The sequence below is a fragment of the Teleopsis dalmanni genome, chromosome 1, assembly GCF_002237135.1.
Source record: "Teleopsis dalmanni isolate 2A chromosome 1, ASM223713v2, whole genome shotgun sequence".
Classification (NCBI taxonomy): domain Eukaryota; kingdom Metazoa; phylum Arthropoda; class Insecta; order Diptera; family Diopsidae; genus Teleopsis; species Teleopsis dalmanni.
In genome coordinates, this window is record NC_051846.1 from 205,306,043 (window position 1) to 205,329,089 (window position 23,047).

At 29.7% G+C, this 23,047-nt stretch overlaps 2 protein-coding genes across 3 annotated transcripts in view; one reads left to right on the plus strand and one right to left on the minus strand.

The window, feature by feature from the left end:
- Window positions 1–1,935: 1,935 nt before the first annotated feature.
- Window positions 1,936–23,047, minus strand: part of LOC119671496 (glutamine-dependent NAD(+) synthetase) — a 37,435-nt gene continuing 16,323 nt past the window's right edge. For both annotated transcript variants that reach the window (XM_038082149.1, XM_038082150.1), the window contains exons 2-10: window positions 20,538–20,728; window positions 5,046–5,313; window positions 4,874–4,963; window positions 4,588–4,753; window positions 4,362–4,507; window positions 4,024–4,273; window positions 2,884–3,755; window positions 2,598–2,820; window positions 1,936–2,535 (exon numbers count right to left, since the gene is read on the minus strand). In XM_038082149.1, coding sequence (XP_037938077.1) covers window positions 2,074–2,535; window positions 2,598–2,820; window positions 2,884–3,755; window positions 4,024–4,273; window positions 4,362–4,507; window positions 4,588–4,753; window positions 4,874–4,963; window positions 5,046–5,191 — 2,355 coding nt within the window. In that variant the 5' untranslated portion in view covers window positions 5,192–5,313; window positions 20,538–20,728 and the 3' untranslated portion in view covers window positions 1,936–2,073. The remainder of the gene's footprint in view (window positions 2,536–2,597; window positions 2,821–2,883; window positions 3,756–4,023; window positions 4,274–4,361; window positions 4,508–4,587; window positions 4,754–4,873; window positions 4,964–5,045; window positions 5,314–20,537; window positions 20,729–23,047) is intronic.
- Window positions 10,361–23,047, plus strand: part of LOC119667115 (cytosolic carboxypeptidase Nna1-like) — a 115,896-nt gene continuing 103,209 nt past the window's right edge. The window contains exons 1-3 of the mRNA XM_038076402.1: window positions 10,361–10,399; window positions 10,464–10,552; window positions 10,702–10,869. Coding sequence (XP_037932330.1) covers window positions 10,854–10,869 — 16 coding nt within the window. The 5' untranslated portion in view covers window positions 10,361–10,399; window positions 10,464–10,552; window positions 10,702–10,853. The remainder of the gene's footprint in view (window positions 10,400–10,463; window positions 10,553–10,701; window positions 10,870–23,047) is intronic.

Here is a 23,047-nt window from a genome sequence, read left to right on the forward strand (position 1 = left end):
ACATGTTGCTTTTATAAAGTACACTGAAAAGCTCAAAAAAATATATGTTATATATAATATAAATAAATATATGTTTATATTTAAAAACGTAATTTGCGATCATCAGAGTTATAGTTGCTACAACATATAAAAATTAAACAATATAATATTATCACTCAACTGTTGTATTTATTTTTAGTATACATTTTATTAAAAAATTGGATAGTTTAATTTGCTTAAGATTGCTAAATTTTCAATGCAATAACAACTGATAAATAAAATACACTTTATTATTAAAAGTAATAAATAAAATACACTTTATTATTTAATTAAAATTATTAAAATTTATTCAATTTATTCAATGTATCCGAAGTGCTCTTTTTATTCACACACACACACACACACACACACATTTTCTTTTATATTAAAAACTTTACGACTTGAAACCCATTTAGTGGAATTGCTATTATTACAACACCAACGGAATCAATAATTCTGTTAGGTTAAGGGAACTGTCTGTTTAATAGAATATTTTTCTCTTTAAAAAATTATTTCTAAAATATAAACTAAATATAATACAAAACATAACTACAATTTATTTTAAAAAAATTTTAATCTTAATAATTTCTAGCTCTTATTTGTAGTCTTATTTGTCTTCATTCTGTTTAAAAAGTTGGATCAGAACAAGAGATTCTACGTTTTAAGATTGTTTCAAGCGGTAAAAAATTTATAATAAAACATTGCAAATGTTTCAGTTGAAATATTGTTTCAGGAATATATGTCTTTTCTTCTCCTAAGTTTCCATTTATATATATTATCTACTTCAACATCTTTGCATTTTGTCTTAACCCACAAAGTGTTTATAAAGTCAATAAAAATAGACAAACCCTATCGATTGACCTGCAGCAGCATGCTTTTTGTTGCAAGAACTATTTCCGAGTAATAAAAAGTTTTTCTTACTTGCGTTAAAAGCGAATCACCCTTATTCATCATCCACTTTTTTACAATCCTTAAATGCTAGTAGTGTGGTAATAATATTGTTCCAGCACAAAAGCAGCATAGAATGCAAATGCATATATATTCCTGAAGTATCGAATTCTGCTTATATTTTTCTATTTTCCAGTAGGAAAACGAGTGCCGTTGTTCTTAAGTGAATTCATTTTTTTCTTTAATGTAAGTGCCCAGTAAGGATTGTTCTAAGAATTTGAAAAATAAAATTATAGATTAAATATAATATTTTAATAGCTGAAGCTTTAACAACAGTTGAATGAATACCCTACAAGTGCATAAAAAACTAAATTTAACATATATATTCTAACATCTTTTACTAATTTTTATTATGATCGAATATAGCTATAAATAGAATGTCTTTTTTAATAAAAACAATACTAGACGTTTAAGATGATAATAATTTAACTGCATTTCACTTTAAAACTATTTTTAAACTCATTTATAATTGAACTTTGTTAACTTTTATAATTGTTTAGTAATTCAGTCTATTTAAGTATACTATATACTGTTTTACTGGCATTAAATAAAATTTTTACAAATACTTTAACTTTAATATATTAAGTATTTTTCAAAGTTTAATAAAAAATAAAACAATTTTTAACCCAAATAATAATTTTTATATATAATAGTGCATATTGACATTATTACAAAATACAATAAACAAACACTTCAACAAAATAAAATCGAAATTTAATATAAACATACTGACAGTCTTTTAAAAATATAAAGAATAAACAATTTTTAAACATAATTTCAAATATAACAAAAACGATTACTATAACATCCAAAAATAAATGTTAAAAAACACTTTAAATGGCTTTAGTTAACTGTTTGTATTAACATTAACGGATAAAAAATTTAATAGGAATAAATTTTAAAACAAATATAAATCTTAAGTTCTAGATCATATAACATATACATAAAAAAATGATTTTAATTCAAACGTAAAATTCATTATTAGTGTTTGTTTCTCTATTTCTTATTAAAGTAACTTATATGACGACGTTTTATAAATCTCATTTTTTCACAATTCCTGTGCAATTCTCTGATATAATATTTTTCAATTCCATAATAAAATGCAATTTAAACAGGTATTCCAGTACGATCCTTAATCTTTCCAAGCACATTTACGTGCACCTTAGTGTAGCCACTGGGTTTTTTGGCTAATGCACCCGTACTACAACTGGTAGCACCACCCATTTGTGGTGGCGGAACAGCACCAGTATCAACAGATGAACACGACAGTGGTGATGAGTGTTTAGATTCTACATGTGATGAACGATGCGACGACTCGCGTGATAACAAATCATCTGTGCTGGGTCGCATTTGCGAGGAAGAAGGTGTACATACAAGTTGTAATTTTTCAACTTCATCGTCGATCGCTTTGAATTGCCAACTCCAATTAGCGCGATATAAAAATGGTCGATGATCAAAACGATTATCATCAGGACTATAACTTTCCGCATGTACAGAAGGGGTAATAACTGTCATTTTGTGCCTATTTATGGCATAACAACGGAAAAAATGCTTGACTTTATCAGCCACCTAAATGTCAACAAAAAAAAAGAAATTATTTGGTATTATGTTAACGTGATATTATGACATACTTCCTTTGGACTTAAGTCACCACGCCAAGTACCCACTAGTTTACAGAACATGCTATATGGACCGCAGCAACCTTGTTTTCGTAAGCGTCCATATTCACTAAGCTCAGCATAAGTCATGCCCATATCTTGTTCATCGGTTTGCATCAGTTGACCATCTTGTAAAGGTTCTAGTTCTGCTGTTGGTGGAGCTTCGACAATGGACTCCAATACAGGTAAATTAAATCTAAAATACAAAACATAAAGTAAAAAATAAAATTAAAACTTTGTGTGAAAAAGGTTGACTTACTTATCTTTAGCATAGTTGAGAAAGCGGCGTAAATCAGTTTTTGATATACCGCCTATAGGATTTATATCAGCAGAGGAACAATCGTATTTTGTTAAGTAACCACGTAAGGATTCATCTACATTTGCCGAGCCTAAAACAAGCAAACCACCGGGACGATTTCGTACCCATAACATGAGTTGCGCAAATATATAGGCAAGCACCATGCGAATGCGTGATTGTATGTTTTGTAATGCGAGGTTCTGACGTGCACAACCACCCTGAGTACGAAAGCGAGGTGTTAGGCCTGTCACGGCATTAAAAATGCCTAGCAATGCATTCACTGCTGTGTCAATGCTAATTTCTATATGATAACTGCCAAGTTGGCTAGCTAATAGTGAAGCGCGTCGGCGTGTTTCTTTGCTAGAATTTACACTGCCCATAAAACATGTAACTAGAAGTCTATTGCAAAGAGCGGCGGGATTATCAGGTGTATATTCAGCGTCAGCTAGTATTTTACGTATATCGTGAAGAACCTGCGCATCTCCAGCTTGAACAGCATTAACAATAAGTCGACACATTGCATGTACAATTGTAGCAGAACTACTTGAATCAACACCACCGCTTAGCGGCAGAAAGAAACCACCTTGACCAGAGCGACGAAGGTAATCCCATAGCCAACAAGCTGGACCCATTGCAATTTCTTCTTCAGGTGAATGATATATCCACTGCATTGGAGTACTGGCAAATTTAAATATGTCGTTGTGTGTGGACATCTCAAAATCGCACACAATACGCGGATAGGTGGGCGCGGAGGCAGCTATGTTACAACGTGAACGTTGGGAGACGCGATATGAACGTATATCTTCAAGATCTATTGTGGCTATTGTTACTTCCTTAAAAGAAAAAAATTTAACTCCTTTAAGAACAATTTCACAATGTATTCAAGTATTGATTTGATACTGAAGTAATATTCATTATAATTTCAAGTATCGCTTTAGTGCTCAACTCAACTTCTACTATTTTTAAATAAATATTTTATTTCACATTTTGCTTCGAAGCAGATTTTCATATTAATATTTAATGTTTATTGAGTAGACCTTTTTGGCCTCACTTTTATTTATTTATTTAATTTCATTGCATCAACATAGCATTTCCACTTACCACATCCTGTAAGGAAAACTGTTTTCCTCTTGCTACAATTTCTCCATTCAATGCAATTGCCGAACAACCATTGAAATACACGCGCTGTCCATCACACCCACGTAAGTTACTGAATAAATAGGCACCACCCGCCTTAAAACTAGCGTTGCGTACCAAATCGGTAGTAATATAAGCCTTTCGCAATTCCATATAACTGCCAGAACTGTTGACAATCACTTCCACGCCAGATAAGGACATTTCGATGTGTTTACTGATAAATGTAAAGCATGTTTTAAATATTTAAAAAAGAAATTATTTCCCTTAATGGAATGCAACAAATAAAATAGAAAAATAAGAACCTTCGAACATTCCAAAGCTCCTCGCATATCTCATACCCAATGCAAGTGTCTTTTGTAGCAATAACTGCATCACCAATTGGCACTGTGGTTTGCCCAGTGTGATGCGCAACCATTCGTGGCAGGAAGTACTCTTCAGTTTGCAGTGACTGCAAGCGCAATTAAATTTTCAATTAAAATAAAAAGAGATAAGTTTAATTCTTTATATTTTTCCCAAATGTAGACTTACTTTTGTCCAAGCCGTAAACCAGCGCGACTCTCTGTAATTATCGTCATCGCACATTGCCATTTTGGGGCGAATCAGTAGTATTTCTCGATTAAAGAACACAACCCGGCAGTTGTAGGCAACATTCCGATGCATTACTGGCATGCCGACATCAACCAACATATTTTCACTGCATTAATGCCAAAGGAGAATATGACAAAAAGAGAAAGAGGCAAAGGGAAAAATGGAAAATTTACGATAAAAATTAATTTATGACAAATAAAATAAAATTTATTATTATTATATTTACCAAATGGGTGACATCATGATTTCCAGTAAAACTTCCCATGAGTGCAAATAAGTGTCCGGTTCACGAAAATGATCTTCACAACTGTAGCCACTGCAAAGGGAATATCAGAATGCAATTAAATGAGAAAAATTAATGAAAAAATATTTAAATTTATTTCAAATTATTTATGTACCTCACTTCCAATTCAGGTCCTGTGCGATATGAAGCGCCCAATTCTTTGGCTTCCAAGACAGACTGTAATATTCTGGCTAAGTTGCCTTCGAAATCCAGTGCCCATTGATTTAGTGTCGAGACTGCGACAGTAATTTTCCGACCCATTTTATTTGATGAAAACTTGGAGAATGCGAGAATGCAGTTTTTCTTTTATTGTCAAATGTTTATTTTTCTAATATTAAATGCAATCGGGAAATTTCGTAGTAGGCAGCCGTTAACAAGTAAAACTGCAAGCAGAAAAAATATAAAATAATATTTAAATGATGTATATATTTAATTTAAATATTTTTTATTTAAAGTAATTCCTTTTAGAAATGTCTTTAACCGAAGGCAATTGCAGTGCATCGACCATTCTTAAATTTATGTGCCTGTCTCTGTTGTTGTCTGGCATAGAAAACAGACTTGTGTTTTCCACCTAAAGGAATGGAAAGTACGCGTAAGGCAGCTATGGAATTTGCATATCGATCAAGCAAATGTACTAAATTACAACTATCGAGTGACGTATGATTACTGGCAAACATGCTTACAATTATATATAGAAATTCACTAAAGATTGTAAGCTTGTTACTAAGGAAGAAAACCGCACGTTACGATGACACTAACAATTAAGTAATATAATTTGATAAATTTTAATTGCTGCTTTCTGGGAATTAGAAGGTTTCATATGGCCAACAAAGAGAACGAAAGATAAACTTAAGGCTAATAAAGACTGGATTAGAGAGTTTGGTAAAATAAGTTCGAAGCACTCATTAGTTCTTTGTTATTATTACGAATTTACTCATATGTAATATGTGTAATTGACTAAACATATCGACCTAGCGAGTTTTGTTGTCATTTCTTAAATTCGATTAAAAATAGAAACAATTATAATCCATTTTCAATCCTTAAATAGGTTTAGTTGTAATAATAGCCCCAAGATAATAACAGCTAAAATATATAATAATTGCTTATACGGAATATTGCATAAATGATGTAAAGGGGTTTACTACGTAAATGTTAGGAATTCAATTTCTTTAGTTCTAAGGGTATATTATTTTGTTCCTGCAACTTTTTAGATAAGATGGTACGGTACATCGTGAAGCAATTAATTTTCTTACAAGTGAAAATATTGGGCTATGGTAATATTATATCTATTATACCCAGTCAAGAGAAGTGAAAATATGCTAAATTGAACTTGAGTCTTTCTGTGGTCTTACAAAAAGCTACTTGTTTTTACAAACCCTTGGCTTCCTAATATACGTTAACATCTAATTAAACAAATTCTCATCCCAGCAAAAGAAATATAATGTGTGGTACCTTCGCTAATCAGGGTAGACTTAATGACTTTATATGGGTTAATGCAACCTGTGACATTACTTAAATAAGTTGGAGCTATCAGACACTGATGCTTGTCATTTTTGTGAAATGGACAGTAAAGAGTCATAGTACATTCTTTGTATCAGTCCAGTTTTAGACAGACTGAAACGTTTTACCATAAATGCAATTATTTTAATGTTCTGGAAACTTTAAATAAAGAATACTCATAAATAAATGTAGAATGGTGGAATGCTTTATGCACCATCAAATCGACTGCAGAAATGGTGTGGCAGATTCTCCAACATTAATATGTAGTATACGGACTATAACACCCCCTTCTTAGCGAGACTTAATCCCCCTATTTTATGTATATATACAACAGTAAACTTGATTACCACTTTTTTCAATAATACCTATTAGTGTTAGGAAGCCAACAATATTTTAAAAAGTAATTGAGGCTTTGTTATTTAAATTTTAAGCTCCCACTTGCATTTGAACTTAGATGATTCATTCCAGTGATAGCTTGCCTTACAGGATAACATGTTCATTTAATAGCGATAAAGAAACTGCTATTCCTTTAATACCAGTTTTCATTCTATAAATGAAATCAATAAATATTATATTATATGATATTCCTCTTCTGCTTTCTAAAAAAAAGCAAGCATGGCAAAGTACGCATAAGTACACCTAAGTTTGTGTCTCTAGTGGAATTATACATTAATAAACTATTGCGATACTACTACTTAACTTCACTCTTATTAATATTTATGTATAGAAATGAACTATAAAAACATATAAAGGATATAAAATCAGTATTCACGTATTGAGATAGGAAACTCTTTCAGTGCACCAAATAATTTAAAATGCAACACGGAGTGCAGCAGAATAAAAAACGTGAAATACTCAGCAATTCTAAACAATTTCGTTTTATTATTATTGCATTTGCAAATGTAATAGCATCAATATCCTTTAGATATTGTAAAATTGTTGTAAATAAAATGGAATTTCTATTGCAAATATTTGAACAGCTGTCGATGTTGCATTTGCTGAACGAATCGAAACATTTGCGGAAATAAAAAATAAAAGATTCTAAATTAAATTCTGTCGATTGCAGCAAAATAGCTTTTAATATTGCATATAAATGCAAAAACGCTAGAAAAAATGTAATTACATTAAAATCAATTTGTATTATTTTAAATTGTTACTACTACTTATTTTATATTTATTAATATTATCTATACAGATTTATTTGATTTATATATGCATTGTCTAATTAAATTATTTCTATAGCAATGCAAAACTCTGTTTCACTGCGAGTATGAAGGAAAAACTTCACTCATGCTGCCGCCTCATATTCCAAAACAATAAATACTCTGAAGTAAGTTTTAAATGCATAATAAATTGAATAAAAAATACAGAATAAATAAACTAAATATACATTTTTGCTAATAATTGTGAACAAAAATCGGCACAAAAGCCCATATATCGCCCACTAAAAACCACACCTAATGCATATGCAATCCTTTAACGTGGCTTAGCTTAGCTTAGCTTTGTTTATGAATATTTTCGTACAACAAAGTTTAAAATTAGTTTGCGAAAATTTAAATGAAAAATGGAAAAACTGAGAACAAAAAAAAAAATATTAGAATAAATTTTATTCCAACATTTGTATTTTATTTTTCGTTTTTGTTGTTTTGGCGTTATTTTTGCTTTTGTCCTGTGCTACATTTAAATGGAAATAGCGTAATCCCAGCGCAATCCTTGTTTAATCACAATATAAAGTGGCACAAAATCTACGTACCTGTGTATAAAATAAATTATAACTTCGCAGAACCGTGCACCAAAAGATATTTACGTGTATCTGCGCTGCAATGCATGTCTGCATACAAGTATTTCTAAGATACATTTGGCTGTACACATACAGATTCATACGTCACTACACATATGTTTCACCATTAACTTTGAATGCAAGCTGCTCGTTGCTTACTGTTGTGTTTTACAGTATGGTAAAGCACTTTGATGTAAAGTAAATGGATCCGAGGTTCTACCATTTAATAAATGGCAAAGTTTTCACACGTGTTTATAGTCAAACCAAAAATGAGTATACCGGGATGGAAGGAGTATACAGTATACAGTATTCGTGTACTTTAATCCTTTCCTATATGCGTGCTTAGGTGCAAAAGAATTCATTGAACTTTACCTCACCAGTACAATGTTCTTTATAAATTTTATTTTGTATACTATAAGTAAAGGTGTGCCAATTCTATTATCAAAAACAGTGGCGGGAGAATGAATAGTTTTTATTCATTAATGAAATACTACATTTAAAAATGTAAGTGTTGTAAAGTAATAATTTATAATTAAAAATAAACCTGATTTCTAAATCAGATGGTTCAGCAATTTAACATACACGTTAATTCTATACCGAGACACAACAATATAACAGGAAATTGTATCAATGACGAGCTTCCATCAAAATTCTTTAACAAAAAGTACAATAAAAAAAGTTTTGAGGCAAGCCAAAGCACCTTTCACTCGAATTCTTACAAATTGGACTTTCTTGAAATTGGTTTTTAAACGACTTGAAATTAATTTCCAGATCTTTAACATACTAGATATATCTCGCTAAAATTAGTTCTAAAAATGACGTGGAGGGCTCTTATTATATGAAGAAATGACATACAGTACTAAAAGCAGTCATCCAGTACCACTGTCTCGAAGATTTCCCCTTGCTGTGAAATGGTTCGAATATTTCTCAGGTAAGGCATGCCTGTCGTAAAAGGCGACTAAAATCCCGGTTTCACGCCGATACTTATGTGAGAAGTGTGTATGGTAATAGGTGTTGTCCCAACCTGCGACACACGGCCGGAGGTGTAACTCCGGTACTATGGGGGTCAGTGCTCGCAGCTTCAGTTGTGCTGACCAGTTACGGTTGGACTCGTAGTGGCTGTGGTTGATACTCAAACTTATGCAAGAAGAATGCATCATTCATTCGACGTGGAGTTGTGGAGTTGCGCTCACCACCGGGTGGTATGACCCAAAGAGTAGTAGAGGTGTAGATGGGCCTCGCACTAAACAAAGGTGGAAGTTAAGTCTGTACACATTTCTTCATTGGTACCGGCGGACTCTTCTTATAAAATTTTAATGGACTATTTATTGACGTGTTGTATTAATACACGTATTTTTAAACACCGTAATATTAAGCCATCATAGCCTAGAATATTACGTTAAATAACATTGAGACATTGACATTATCTTTTAGATTGACACAACTCAGTAATGTATATATATTCTAGTCTAATGACTACGGTAGAAGCTCCGGTAGAAGCTACATAATAATAATTATAATAATAATTGCAATATGATAACAGAACGCGCCAAGTTAACCTGTGTCGATTTTGAAATAATAAAAATTAAAGACCACAACTACTTAACTACTTCAACAGTCATTTGTGAACCAGTCTAAAATTAGTCTAAATTTATACAAATTTTTTAACACTCTCATTAACACCAAAGAAATAGACAGACAAATATCGCTAATATGGTTAATTTTGTCTAACTGATAAACTGAGTTATTGGATTTTTACAGTATGCATAGGGATCCACCACTTAGGCCTGACCTATTATGTAGCTATATAATTTCCGGCGAACTTAAAATAATTTTGTTATTTCTATGAAACCCTAAAATATGTTCAACGATACATTTCTTATAAGTAGTAGGTGCTCTATAATATACATATATGGCTTACATCGTTATCAATGTCTTTTTTGCTATATTACATATATATTGTCATCAGTTATGTATTAGGTATACATAAACTGGTGTAAATATATTCAATAAAACATTTTAATCTAACTTTTAACTATTTTTTTTAAATATATTGAAGAATGAAAATATGTTTTAAAAATCAAAAATTTAAAATTTTATTTTATTATATTTTTTTCTTGATAAAAATTGTAAAAGTAAAGAAAGGAAAATCGCCACTGTTTTTTTGAATATATTAGAAAAGAAAAAAAGTAAGGCACTTCGGCAGTTTTCAATAATAGTTTATTAACTTCTAATTTTTGTACGAATTAACAGGTAGAACAGAGCGGAAGTTCACTAGCATCAAATTAATTTGCACTTTAGGAGTAAATATATCGAATAATACGGTTCAAAATTTTAACATAGTAAGGTTTGAATTTTAAAAACATATTGAAATTTAAATAATTTTTTTTTTGTGAAATTAAATCAAAAAAAAATTATTTGCAGATGTATAATTTTTTTTAATTAATTTCTTTCGGTAACTAAAAACTTTTAATTTTCCAATCCCCAATAGTTTTTGAAAACAGTACAAAAGTGCATCGAAAAGTGTGAAATTGTGGGACAACTTAAATTTATAAGTATATTTTATAGTTTGGTTTATAATCAATGTATCCACGAAGCTGCGATTTTTGGAAAACACAACTAAATTAATCGTTCCAACACGTAATGGATGAAAAATCGGGTAAGTGCCACATTTTTCTAATTTTTTTCACAACTTATATATTTTAACTTATATAAAAAATTAAAAATTTTAAAAGTATCTGCATTATGATAAATACTTGTGAAATAACCAACATGCAAAAGGCAAATTGCAACCGCAAAAGTTATTGGAATATTTTTTTTTGTATCTTATTTTGGCATTAAAACGTTGCAATTGACGTCAACGAAAAGATATAAAAATATTTTTCCATTTCGCTTTTATGAAAAAAATCTATTAACAATGCCAAAAAAACTTCAAACAAAGCAACTTTAATCACGAAGCCATTATTTATTACCAATCATAATTATCCTTGCTGCATAATTCGTCATTAAATATTTTTTCCATTTGTATGGAAAAAATTTTATTTGTGGCATTAGAATTTTAAGTCTATTTTGAGAAGTCTATTGTACTGGATAGATAGTTTTTTCGATTTAATAGCCTGAAAGACGCTAGTTTGAAGATTTTGTTCGTTATTCGTTAGTCTTACTGTTACTTTACATTGGAGACAATGGTTAGTGTAGAGGTGGGGACCCTGGTAACTTTAAGAGTATAGCAATAGGCAATAGGATAGTAACCTATCTTAGAATATTACTCACTACTCACACTAAACAATAGTATATTTAAGATTGATTTTTTTATCAAATGTGACGCGTCGTAGGACGAAAATAAACTAGAAGGATTCGAATAGTAATGAAGAAACAACAACAAACAATTTATTGAAATTTGGCTGACCATACGATGCTGGTTAAATACTTTATTTAATATCAATAATATTATTCAATATTTCATTGTGTAGAAGTTACATATTACATATCTAAGTGTTTCATCTCGAAATCTTAGCAACAAAAGTAATACCCAACAAATTTAATGATCATAATAAACAGTAGTATATTTAGGGAAGGTCACATTATTAATACGTTTTATCTATTTTTGATTTATATTACAAAATATTAATATTTTCAATATCTTTTTTAGTATTTCTTCTATTTACTATTGTAGTTAGGACATTTAAGATAATATTTTATAGTTTATCTATTTATCATGACCTCAGGAAATAACATTAACTTAATATAAATTTTCATTTAAAAATTACTGTAATAAAACAAAAACTTCTGCAAGGACGACGTAATGCCGTTTTCTTAGCAATCAGCGTATAAAAAATGATAGGCCTTAGCAATTCATGCTAAGCAACTTCATTTAAGCAACCACATTTAGTATCTCTACTATTTTTGGATACAGTCACACCACAAATAATGCAGTACGCTCGAGAGTCTAAAAATAACAACACTCATCAGCATAAAATATAATAAACATTACTTAACACAAACTAAATTATTCTACGTGAAAAATGGTACCATTTTGTATTGGAGTCGGGTGAGTGCGCCTAAAAGCAGGCAACACGTGCGCACTAAACTAAAAACACGCCACCAGCTTCAATGAAAGTGACATCGAACGAAACTATTTTAAAATTGTGAAATGTAATCACGACGAGGATAATGATGTTGGAAGTCGTAAACATTAAAACGAAATACAGCAGACTAGCTGACAGACGGACACACGTTCATACGTGTATAGACACACAATGCACGTATGTGTCAAAGTACATACAAACGAGCCTGAGTAAATGAGGTTATATCGCAATGTCTGATGTTGGTAGGCTGGCAGGCTCACAAACTAGACTTGTCAGCGTGGTTAAGTAATTTCGGTAATTCAGTCGATGAACTGCTTCGCTGGCAAGCGATAACTCTTGCCATAAATTTTGAGCCTAAGAAAGACTTACAGATTTCGGTAATCGAATGTGGCAGAAATGTGGTAATTGCCTTAGTAAACTACGTTCAGTTTAATTAAAAGTGTTAAAGTATAAATCTCTTCTCCACATCGTTAATTTTACAGTATAGAGCTGAAGTTAATTATTTAACTTAATTAAGTTAATCATGTTTTGTGTTTACTTTTCATAGCTAAGCTTGTTGATTGGTAGGTGGGCGCAATAAATTTGGCAAATAATCAGATACAAATTGCAAATTTGAGATTTAAATTAAGTACAGAAAATTCTGTTCTGATTTTAATTAAAGTTTAAGATTTCTTAAATATTGGATTAAATTGTGTTCCTGTGGTTGTAAGCATTTAAAACGTAGAGGAGTGTAAACTGAAAGTAAAGTATTTCTATTGAAAATTGAGGTTATTAGTGCATCGCGTGAGTTTGTTAGCTCGTAAGTACTTTAACTGTGGAAGTAGGCCTATTAGTTTTGGTTATGCAAATATTGATGAATGATAAAAGTACAGAGTGAATTCAAGTGAATTGAAGTGCAATATGTGCTCAAAGTATAGATAAAGTGTGAACAATATTGTGTCATTGCATGAATCATTGAGTTTAATCAATGCAAGCAATAATCATGGAATATGCACTCATACTCACTGACTACCCAAACGGTAAGTTTTGAGAGGTTTTTTATATATATATATATACATATTTTCATCTAATCGTTAATTTGAGGGTTTTTTTTAAATATATTTTAATTTTTCCTTTCATTTTAAAATTATATAAATATAAAAAAATAATTAAGAAAAGTAAAGTATTTACTTATGTCGAAGAGCGTAGTAAAAAGAGAAATTATTTCGAGAATTTAAACTAGTAGGATCTGAATCATATACTATATAACTATCCGTGTAACTAACAGTCACTCTGAATGTTAATTTTATTACTAACAAATTCATAAAAAGTGGTTCTGCTGCAACGTCCAGTCTTTTCTCTTTTCTTACAGAATCTTTTCTAACTTTTTCGCGTAAAGATTCGAATCAATTCTATCAGGGTCTAAAACTAGCAACCGAGAGCCATCATCGAGTAGGAATTTTTTAGACTTTTAAATATCCAAATTTTAAAATAACGTCACAGTCAAGTAAACTCGATCTCATTGATCGTTTTTGAATTACTAAATTTGGAAGTAGGTACTTCTCATCAGTGAAAATACTATTCAGTGTTTCGGTTTATTGTACAAGTGCAATAGCTGCTTGGTTCTGTTAAGGTCATTTCTTTTGGCTTCTGTAAAATCTTGTACTATTTGGAACTAGTAAAGTTTCACTTTGAGCTTTACAAGCTCATACTTTTAGTGTTTCCATTTTGTGATCATTATTGATATGTTTCATTGAGATTTTATTCTACTTGAGCGTTAATTTTCCAAACTACTAACGTCGATTATTAGAGAGATAAAATTGTATTCAAAATATAGATTGAAATGGTATCATCTATCGACTTTTATTTGGCGAAAAATGGATGCAATATTACTACGAGTTTAAAAGTTATAAAGTGGGAGTTGTATAATTTTGTCAATTAGGACTACAATATTAGGAATTCTTCTGATGAAGGAAAAGCGAATTTGCCGAAATACGTATAGAAATATATGTACTAAAAGCAAGGATCGAAATAAAAGTTAAAATTCTGAAAAAATAAAACCGACTTTAATGCTACAATATTATTTTTGAAATATATATCTTACTCTTTTCAAATTTTTATTTTGATATCTTAATAGTTAGTTATAGGTGAGTTTCAATTAAATTGTCGGTATTGCACACCAAAGTCCATTGTAGCACAAATAATGATCCATTATGTTACCACGGGTTAATATTGTGCATATAACAGGCAGAGGGACAACGTTGAAAAAGACGGACATTAACTTTCTCATTTAAGTAAAATTAGATATAATAACAAATACTTTGTATATAAAATAAATGTACTTAAATTAAATAAATTTAGACAGATTTAATTAAGCAAAAAGAAATGCTATTCTTTATAAAAAAAAATCATAAATTGTTTTGATATCTTTCTGTTATATGTGTAAAGCACATATTACAGAGACTTTTTAAATTAACAAATTAATTAAATATTATTAAAATATTTTTTATATGAGACCTATTTGAAAAAATTTCTGTGCCAACCTGTCAAAATCGGTCATTTGTCAACTCGACAATTCTATGCATCACCAACCGTAATATACAAACAGAAAAACAAAACACTTTTTGTTTTGATGTATCATTCATATATAAATATAAATTTATAAATAATGTTTTTTTTGAATTTGTTGTTTAGTGTAGAAAAAATTAATTGATTTGAAAGAAAAGAAAAATAATTCGCTAATAATCCGAAAACAATTTAAATATCCGCGTGAGCATTTGGGCAGGCATAGGCGTTAAATAATGACCAAAGATACACAAGAACACCAAATTTTTGAGCTAAACTGTCAGTAATTTAGATCTCTGAACAGGTGTTGTATCTAAATATTTGCAAATAGGCGAGCATTTTGCTTTCTGCCAAATGAGTAAGTTTATTTTGATTGTCAAGGTGACAGCAGCTACCTTGTGAGCACCTTGCAAAATATTCACGTTACACTGTCCAAACGTAAGGAATTTAATATATTTGCTATTATGTGTAAACATTTATTGCTAGATTTTCTAAATCATTTTATAAGTTGTATTATTGGCAGGTAAATTGAAGACAAATTTTTTTACAAATGATTTGAAACAGCATTAATTAATTAGGAGGATGCTCGTTTATTTTTCATCTGAGACATAAAGTCACAAGATCTTTCTACAAAAAAATTAAATTTTTGGACTCTTTGATCTATATATGCTATATTCAATAAAAATTTTTTATTGCTTTTTTGCTTTTATCCAAAAATAAAAAAAAAATTACTAATGTCATTTATTCCACACTTATTAAGATAAAAGCTGTTTATAGTCTGCCCATTTATCTTAGGTGTTTGATACTGATTAGAGATATTTTGCAAGAGGAAAAGGAAGGCACGTTGTTGTAGATTAGACAATGAAATAAGTGGGTATAAATAGTGTTGAATTGGCCACAATCTTTGCAGAACTGAAAAATATATAACAGACCAGTCAATACAATAAAACTTGCAAGGTAATTGTCGTCCGGGTAATGGTAGCTTGAACCGAAAAACAACGATTGAGAATTTAGAGGAATGGTATTGCAGTCATATCATTTTCAGAAGAGAATGGCAGGAAAAAAATCTACACTTTTGAACTTAAGAATACTGAGTCCGCTTGTGTTTACGTACTTACCTACCTTAACACCTGAACACTACACTGCTTTATAACACTTGGATCGTTATAATGCGCCGACTTGTATAGACATGCCATTCTCTTAGTAGAGAACCACACTGATTTAAAACCTTTTTTCGTCTGCGCGTCATGGTACCTGATTACAATTCAACACCACATAGAGTGCAAGCACAAGTGCTGACATTTACATGCGTACCTTTTGGTATCAACCACGACCCCTACGACGCCTTTCGAAAGATCTAACTTAAAAGTTCAGAAAAGCAAAATGTCACGAGCACTTGAATCTCATGGTGCCAAATTTTGACTATGTTGGGGTATACCAAGTGAAACCCACTTATTATGTTGAAGCTTTTTAAGCTAGTACACTTGAGCAGTTTTACTCTTTCTTAACTCGAGGTATTTTCAAAACCCCTCTTTACGCCTTGACTGAATTATTGTTTATCACTTCATCAGACTAAGCAATAATTGACCTCAGATCTCATACCTTCCGAGAGCCTGTAACCATTCTGAGATTTGATAACGCGGTGTTGGTAAGTCTGTCAGTTTTCGCAAATAATTTCAAGGCTCTATCCTTTATGTATTTTTTGATGGGATCAATCTCGCGTTTTATGCATATTAGTCGCCTCTTATGACAGGCATATCATATTTTTAGAAAATTCTAATTGTTATTTCGTAGAAGGACAAGGCAAGACGGGTGTAGTGGTTCAATGATTATTGCTATATTTATTCATAGATTTAATTTCTGTAACGTAACCATCCTTAGTTACCATTGCCATTGCCTCTTCCAAAAGTAATAATATATTTTCATATAATGAAAAACTAAAACCAAATAACACTGACTCGATCTAAACATAAAGAAACCAATTAAATTCTTATACACAAGTTTCTAGCATATCGATAAAATTTTAAATTATGTAAATATAATATGGCTAATTTCGAAATATTGCAATTGGTTTTGAATGAATAAATTTTATTCCGAAAAACCCAGCCAAATTATTGGCATGCGACAACGAAACCAAAGGCATTCGAATCCAGGCAGACAATAGACGGAATTTTGCTATAACCGCTGCAATGCAACTATTTGAGCGTTGTTGAATTTCATACACCAAGTCGTTACCAAGGACTTTTTTTAAGGGTATCGGTATTTTGTTGCCTCTTCTGCTTTTTTTTATTGTTATCCTATTTGCATTGCTAATAGTGAAATAGAAAACAAAGGAATTCAAATACGTAAATATTTGGTTACATATTTGAGAATTTCGGTCGTCAGTCGTTTTTTTGGTTTCGTTTAAAAAAGAGTTGAAAAAATATTCATCAAAAATTGAAGCATATTTTGCGGCTTATTAAAATCGTTTTAGATTTAGAGTTATAGTGCAAAAATTATGTTTTGTTGGATAAACAAAATCGTTGTTGTTAATTTTTACTTTTTTTTTGCTGAAAACTAAAAAAGTTTCTAAACCGGAACCACTGCTATCGGCAATTTAATGTTGGAAAATGTTTTAGTTTTCGAGTTTTTGTAAATTTTTTTGTAGTTTAAGTGCTCTTTGGTCAAATTTCCCAAAAATGTTAATTTCTAAAAGCAAAACAAGTTAAGCGAACTGAAGTGAGTAAAGTAAAATTCTGAAAACAATAACAGGAGCTTAGTGCCTAACAAAATAAAAATTTGACGGAAAACTAAAAATTTACAAAGTTCAACAAAAAAAAAAAAAATTAAAAATATAAAAATAAAATAATATGAAAAAAAAACACTATTGCTTAGCAAACAAAATAAAAAACTATACAGTAAAATTTTCGACAAGGTTCTTTAATTGTAAATTAAGTCTCACATTTAAGATAAACAGCCAAAAGTTCTAACATAGTAAACTTTTGTGATGGATTATTTAAGCAAAATAATTTATTAGTTATAATAATAAAGTAATAAAAATTCCTATTCAAGTTATAGATACATTAAAAAAGTCTCGCTGATTAAGAATGTATTGCTCTACTAAAGAATACATATTAGTTGCGAAGTAAACTCCTTCACGTCACTCGCTTATGCCTTCAGTGTTCAATTTAGCAGATATATATACACTAAATCTAAGTTAAAGAAAGTACTAACTAAAAACATTAAATAAAAATGAAAAAGACTTCTTTTGAAAATCTCTGTATAGATACTCTCAATATAATATATTTCAAAAAAATTTAAAATTAATATGTCACCTAAGTTTTAAATTATATATATATTCTTAAAATGGATATAACGGGACTTGGGATTGGACGCGTACAGTTTTTGCAAGCACAGTTGTTTCCTATCTGTACACTAAGTCCAACATCGGCAGGTAATAGAGGTAATAGAGTTATAAAAATAATATACATATATATTTGAAAATTAAATTTGCTTTTTATTTTAAAATTTATTAAAAGAATTATTCTTATTTTTTTTGATATTCTAAATAAATGATCAATTATTTTTATCCTGTACAAAATTAAGGAATTTTAACACTGTACCACTATACATACATCACAGTTATAGCAAATGTATTTAACTTTAAGTAATCTGTAATATGTAAAACCTTATCTACAACGTCACTTGAAACTCGTTTAAAGTATTTTAGCGAGAGAAACTAGTTTCACTAGTTTCATAACTCATTTAATACAATGCTGAATATGGAATTGTAGTAGAATTATAAAGCTTTTGCTTCTGAACATATCTTTCTGACAGTTCTACTAATAATAAAAGTTTGTTAGAACAAGGAAATATACGAGTATATTGAAAATTGAATCCTCTTGATCTAAAATATGTAAACAATCTGAATAGGCAAAAGTAGTAGAAGTATTGGAAAACAGTCTAAATAATATAAATAAAGATTAATAATAAGTCTAAATAATAAAAATAAATATTAATATTAATGTGTCAATGTAGATGTCACCAAATTCTTGCGCTATAGTTCGTTCAAGCTGAAGCTTATTATTACAATAGACTACTAAACTGTAATAGATTAATTCTTGTACTAAGAGTCTTTCTACTATGTTAACGACAATGCATTTATTGTAATAGACGTCATTTATTTTATTATTAAATTTGATAGCCTAATTCTTATAAAGTAGGCGTCTACTATATTGTTTCGAGCTAAGGCCATTTGTAAATAAATATCGTTCATTGTTATATGATTTATTTTAAATACAATGCAATTGTTGTTGTAGTTAAATAATAATACTATATATACTTCAAATAATACTCAGAGTTGTATTTGAAATTTAAATTAAATATATTTAGTGTTATAATTGTACTGTTCTTATTGGCTTGAGGCAGATTTATGTAATAAAATTTTGTCTTTTCATTTATTTTAATAAATCGAAATTAACCGGTTAAATATCGATTTCGAAAAATAGTGATATATCAATTTATTATAAGACTCAAAGCAAGTTTGAACATATTAATAGATAGATTTACGCTAGATTTGGGAGAATACAGATTATCAATATTGGTTAGTAACGGATTGTTATGGTCATTTAAGAAGTAAGTAATCTGGAAGAACCTGCAAAATAGGAAACTATATGGTTTGGCGTTTGTTAGTTGGTATATTTTCTGTTGTCAGTATTATATAAATTATATAACTATATTATATATAATTACATATTTTATTATATATATTGTATTATATATATTGTACTATATATATTATATGGATACGTAGTGTTACTATTAGTATCAAAAGTAGTATCAATTTTGATATTAAATAATTATAAATAAATACATTTTTTTATTTAAGTAAGTAATCCTTTTTGCTGATAATTATCAAAAATAGTATTAAAACACTTCACATTTAAGTTGTAAAGAATGTAATCCTACAATTTTAGCAAATGTAGCAATATATTAAGAATTTTATTATCATTATGAATTAATAAAATAAAATGAAACTACAACCCCATTAATTTCCTAATCTGATATTAATATGGTATTTGTGATAAAAGCCTTGCTAATAACTAGCCAACAATCTCCAAAATTGGTTCATATTATTGTTAAGAGTTTTAATATTAAATAAGTTTTAAAAGTGAAGAGTTTCAAGTACCTTTAAAATAATAATTTACTGCAATAAGCAAATCATAAAAATAATAGCTAAAATTCCTTTAAAATTGTGTGAAGAAATAAACCCGGCGCCAACCTTGTTGCCTTTAAAAGCGGAAATGGACTACAGTTAAGTGGGTTGTGTAGACCATTGAAGCGTTAAAGTTTTCACTTAGATTTTCGCTTCAATTTTTATACGTAAAGTTATTCTTAAGGTCGTCCTGCTACATCCGTTAAATTTTGGGTGTAGCAGAGTTGTAATACTACGTAGCTATAAAATTTATGATATTTTACAAATTTTATACGTACTCAAACTAAGAAAAACAATTTTACACATTTTCCTTGCAAGTTTTTTAAGTTTCATTTTTTTTTCACTTACAACTGGAAAAGTCGGCGAAATTTATTACATATTAAAAAAAGAGACCAAAATCAGTACTACTGTTGTAAACTTTCAATTTAGCCTTGTGCTTATAAAGTTTCTATAGTAGATTTTTGGTTTATCCTTAAAGTCAAACTGTGTTTAAGAACTTACTTGTATATAAATTTGTGCGTCCTTTTAGTACCGTTAAATTTATGAACTTTTATGTGGTTTAGCAATTTTTTTTAAATATTTTTTTAGTAATTTTTTTTATTTTTATTATAAAAATTCGTTGTAAACAACTTGTCGATGTTTAGCAAAGTTGGGTTGGCGAGTGTAGCGCTGTTGTCTTGTTGTTACAAAAACTGGAAATAAACATAAACATAAAAATATTTGTTTAAAAATTTAAATCAAATTGGAAAATATATATACATAATAGGAATTATTTTTATACAAGAATTATATCTCAGTCAAGATCTACAATTATGAATCATATTACACCCAAACCCAAACCCAAACAGAAATCAATTGAATTGTTAATCCCATGTTAAGCATGTACAAAATATTATTGCCAATTAACCCAATTATTTTAACCCAAAATTATTCATACGGTAATATCTTTTTATGTATAGATACGAGTACTACTTGTAAAATACAGCGATGATTAGGTTAATGTCATAGTAACAATAAATTATATTTTATTTGCCAAATTTCCGCCTTCACAAGCACATTAACTGAAATAAATCAATGCATTTATTGGAAGATTTCAGAAAGGATATAAAATTATGTATTCAAACTGCATAACTTAAGCAACTTCTGCTTTTGACACAAATTAATAAATTGGCTCAAATTGTAATGCCAATTCCTTTAAAGTATGTTTGTGTCTTTCCGATAAGTCCTTGGTGTAAAATATTAATAGAAAGTTATTTCATTAGTAATGAGGAAATAATCATAAATTTCATAATTCCAAATAATTCGTGTTTCCTTTGCTATTGACATGATTTTTCTGCATGAAAAAATTTGTATTTAAAATAATCACTAAAAGGACATGTCAGTTATTTTGGCAAAAATAAACTCTCTTTGCATTTTAGTAATTTAATCACTTAAAGAGTTCATCACAGAAGTGTAGATCAAAATTTTGTGAATAGTGCTATACCATTATATTTGCAGGTTTAAAGCGAACTTATAGCTTTAAAGCATTATCACTTCATTTTCCATTACTCGGACACAGCACATATTTTAATACGATTTATTCGTTGTCCAACAGCAAAATCCTTTATTGTTTTATAGAAATATATCTGTTACATGATATCTGCGTATTATATTTTCCCTAAGTAAAGATTTCAATGTTATTATTTAAGATATTTTTTTAGATCTACTTATGCTTTTATAGAACCATATATACTAGATTCTATTTATACTTTATCTTCTGTATAAGAACAGATTTGAAAATTATTTTTATTTCTTGATATTAGATCTACTTATGTTATTGTTCAATAAGAAACTGAAGAAAAGTACAGAAAGACTGTCAAAGAGGTGGTCGGTCATTTTGTTTGATTCAGAAAATAAAAGATCAAAATTTCAAAAGGATCGATCTGCTATCTTTGTTTAACTCTAAAGGTGACGTCGAAAGGATCGGGCGGCTTTCCTTGTATGAATGCTTTTCTTTAAGTGTTATATTTGCCATATTTGCCATAATGCAGCTATAAACTTTTTGGGAAGTACTTCTAAATCAAACAATTTTTATTAAACCCGATTTAAGGGGCACCTGCGAAATAGCGTGCTTTGGTCTAATCAGCCACTGTATTTGACTTCCAAATGATTCGAGTATTGACAAGAGCAGCTTTGGATAGGAATGGAAATTTGATGACGACACGACGCAACGTTAAAAGGACAAGTACAATAGACAATGTACGTACCCTCTCCCAAACTGTAAAATTTGCCCAGTTCTCTGCTAAGGCTTAAGATAAATAGGTAAAAGAGGTTCTTGAAAGTAAAAATAATTATAATATATAACAAAGGTGGGCACATACGTAACTTACCAAAGGTTTGTTTTATGTTATTACAATTTTATCTGTAAGATCAAGTGGTTCAACAAGGAAAAAACATGCTGTTATAATTTAAACTACGTTCAGTGTAGACGGCTTACCATGGCAACCAAACAACATCACAATTGATAATAGATGTCCTAAGTGGAAATGTTGACATTTGTATTTACATGGCCCTAACCAAAAGTAGTCTATAATGTAGTGGAATATAATGCAATAATTAAATATTAACAATTATTTTGATTTAGTTGCTGTCATATGCATTAATCGCAGTTTCGTCCTGTCTTCTCTGCTGCGGTAAACAAAATAACAATAATGCTTGCCAAAATATTATTAAAGCATAAAAATTTAATTAATTGCGCACAAAAGTGCAACCAAACCACCGTCAAAAAATGCAGAATTGTTTTTCAACTTACAAGAGAAAAACATGCGGGTATGTTTAGGATGAGAATGCATTATCGCAACAATATAAGCTGCCGTAAAATAATTTCCATAAAAAATTTTAAATAATTTTTAATTTCGTAGAAGTGAAAAGATTGTTAATTTAAGATATTTTTTTAAATTATTTTTTTTCAACTGATTGATTATACAAATTTTTGCAGCTGTTGTGATAATTTGTTGAGATAAAACCTAAAG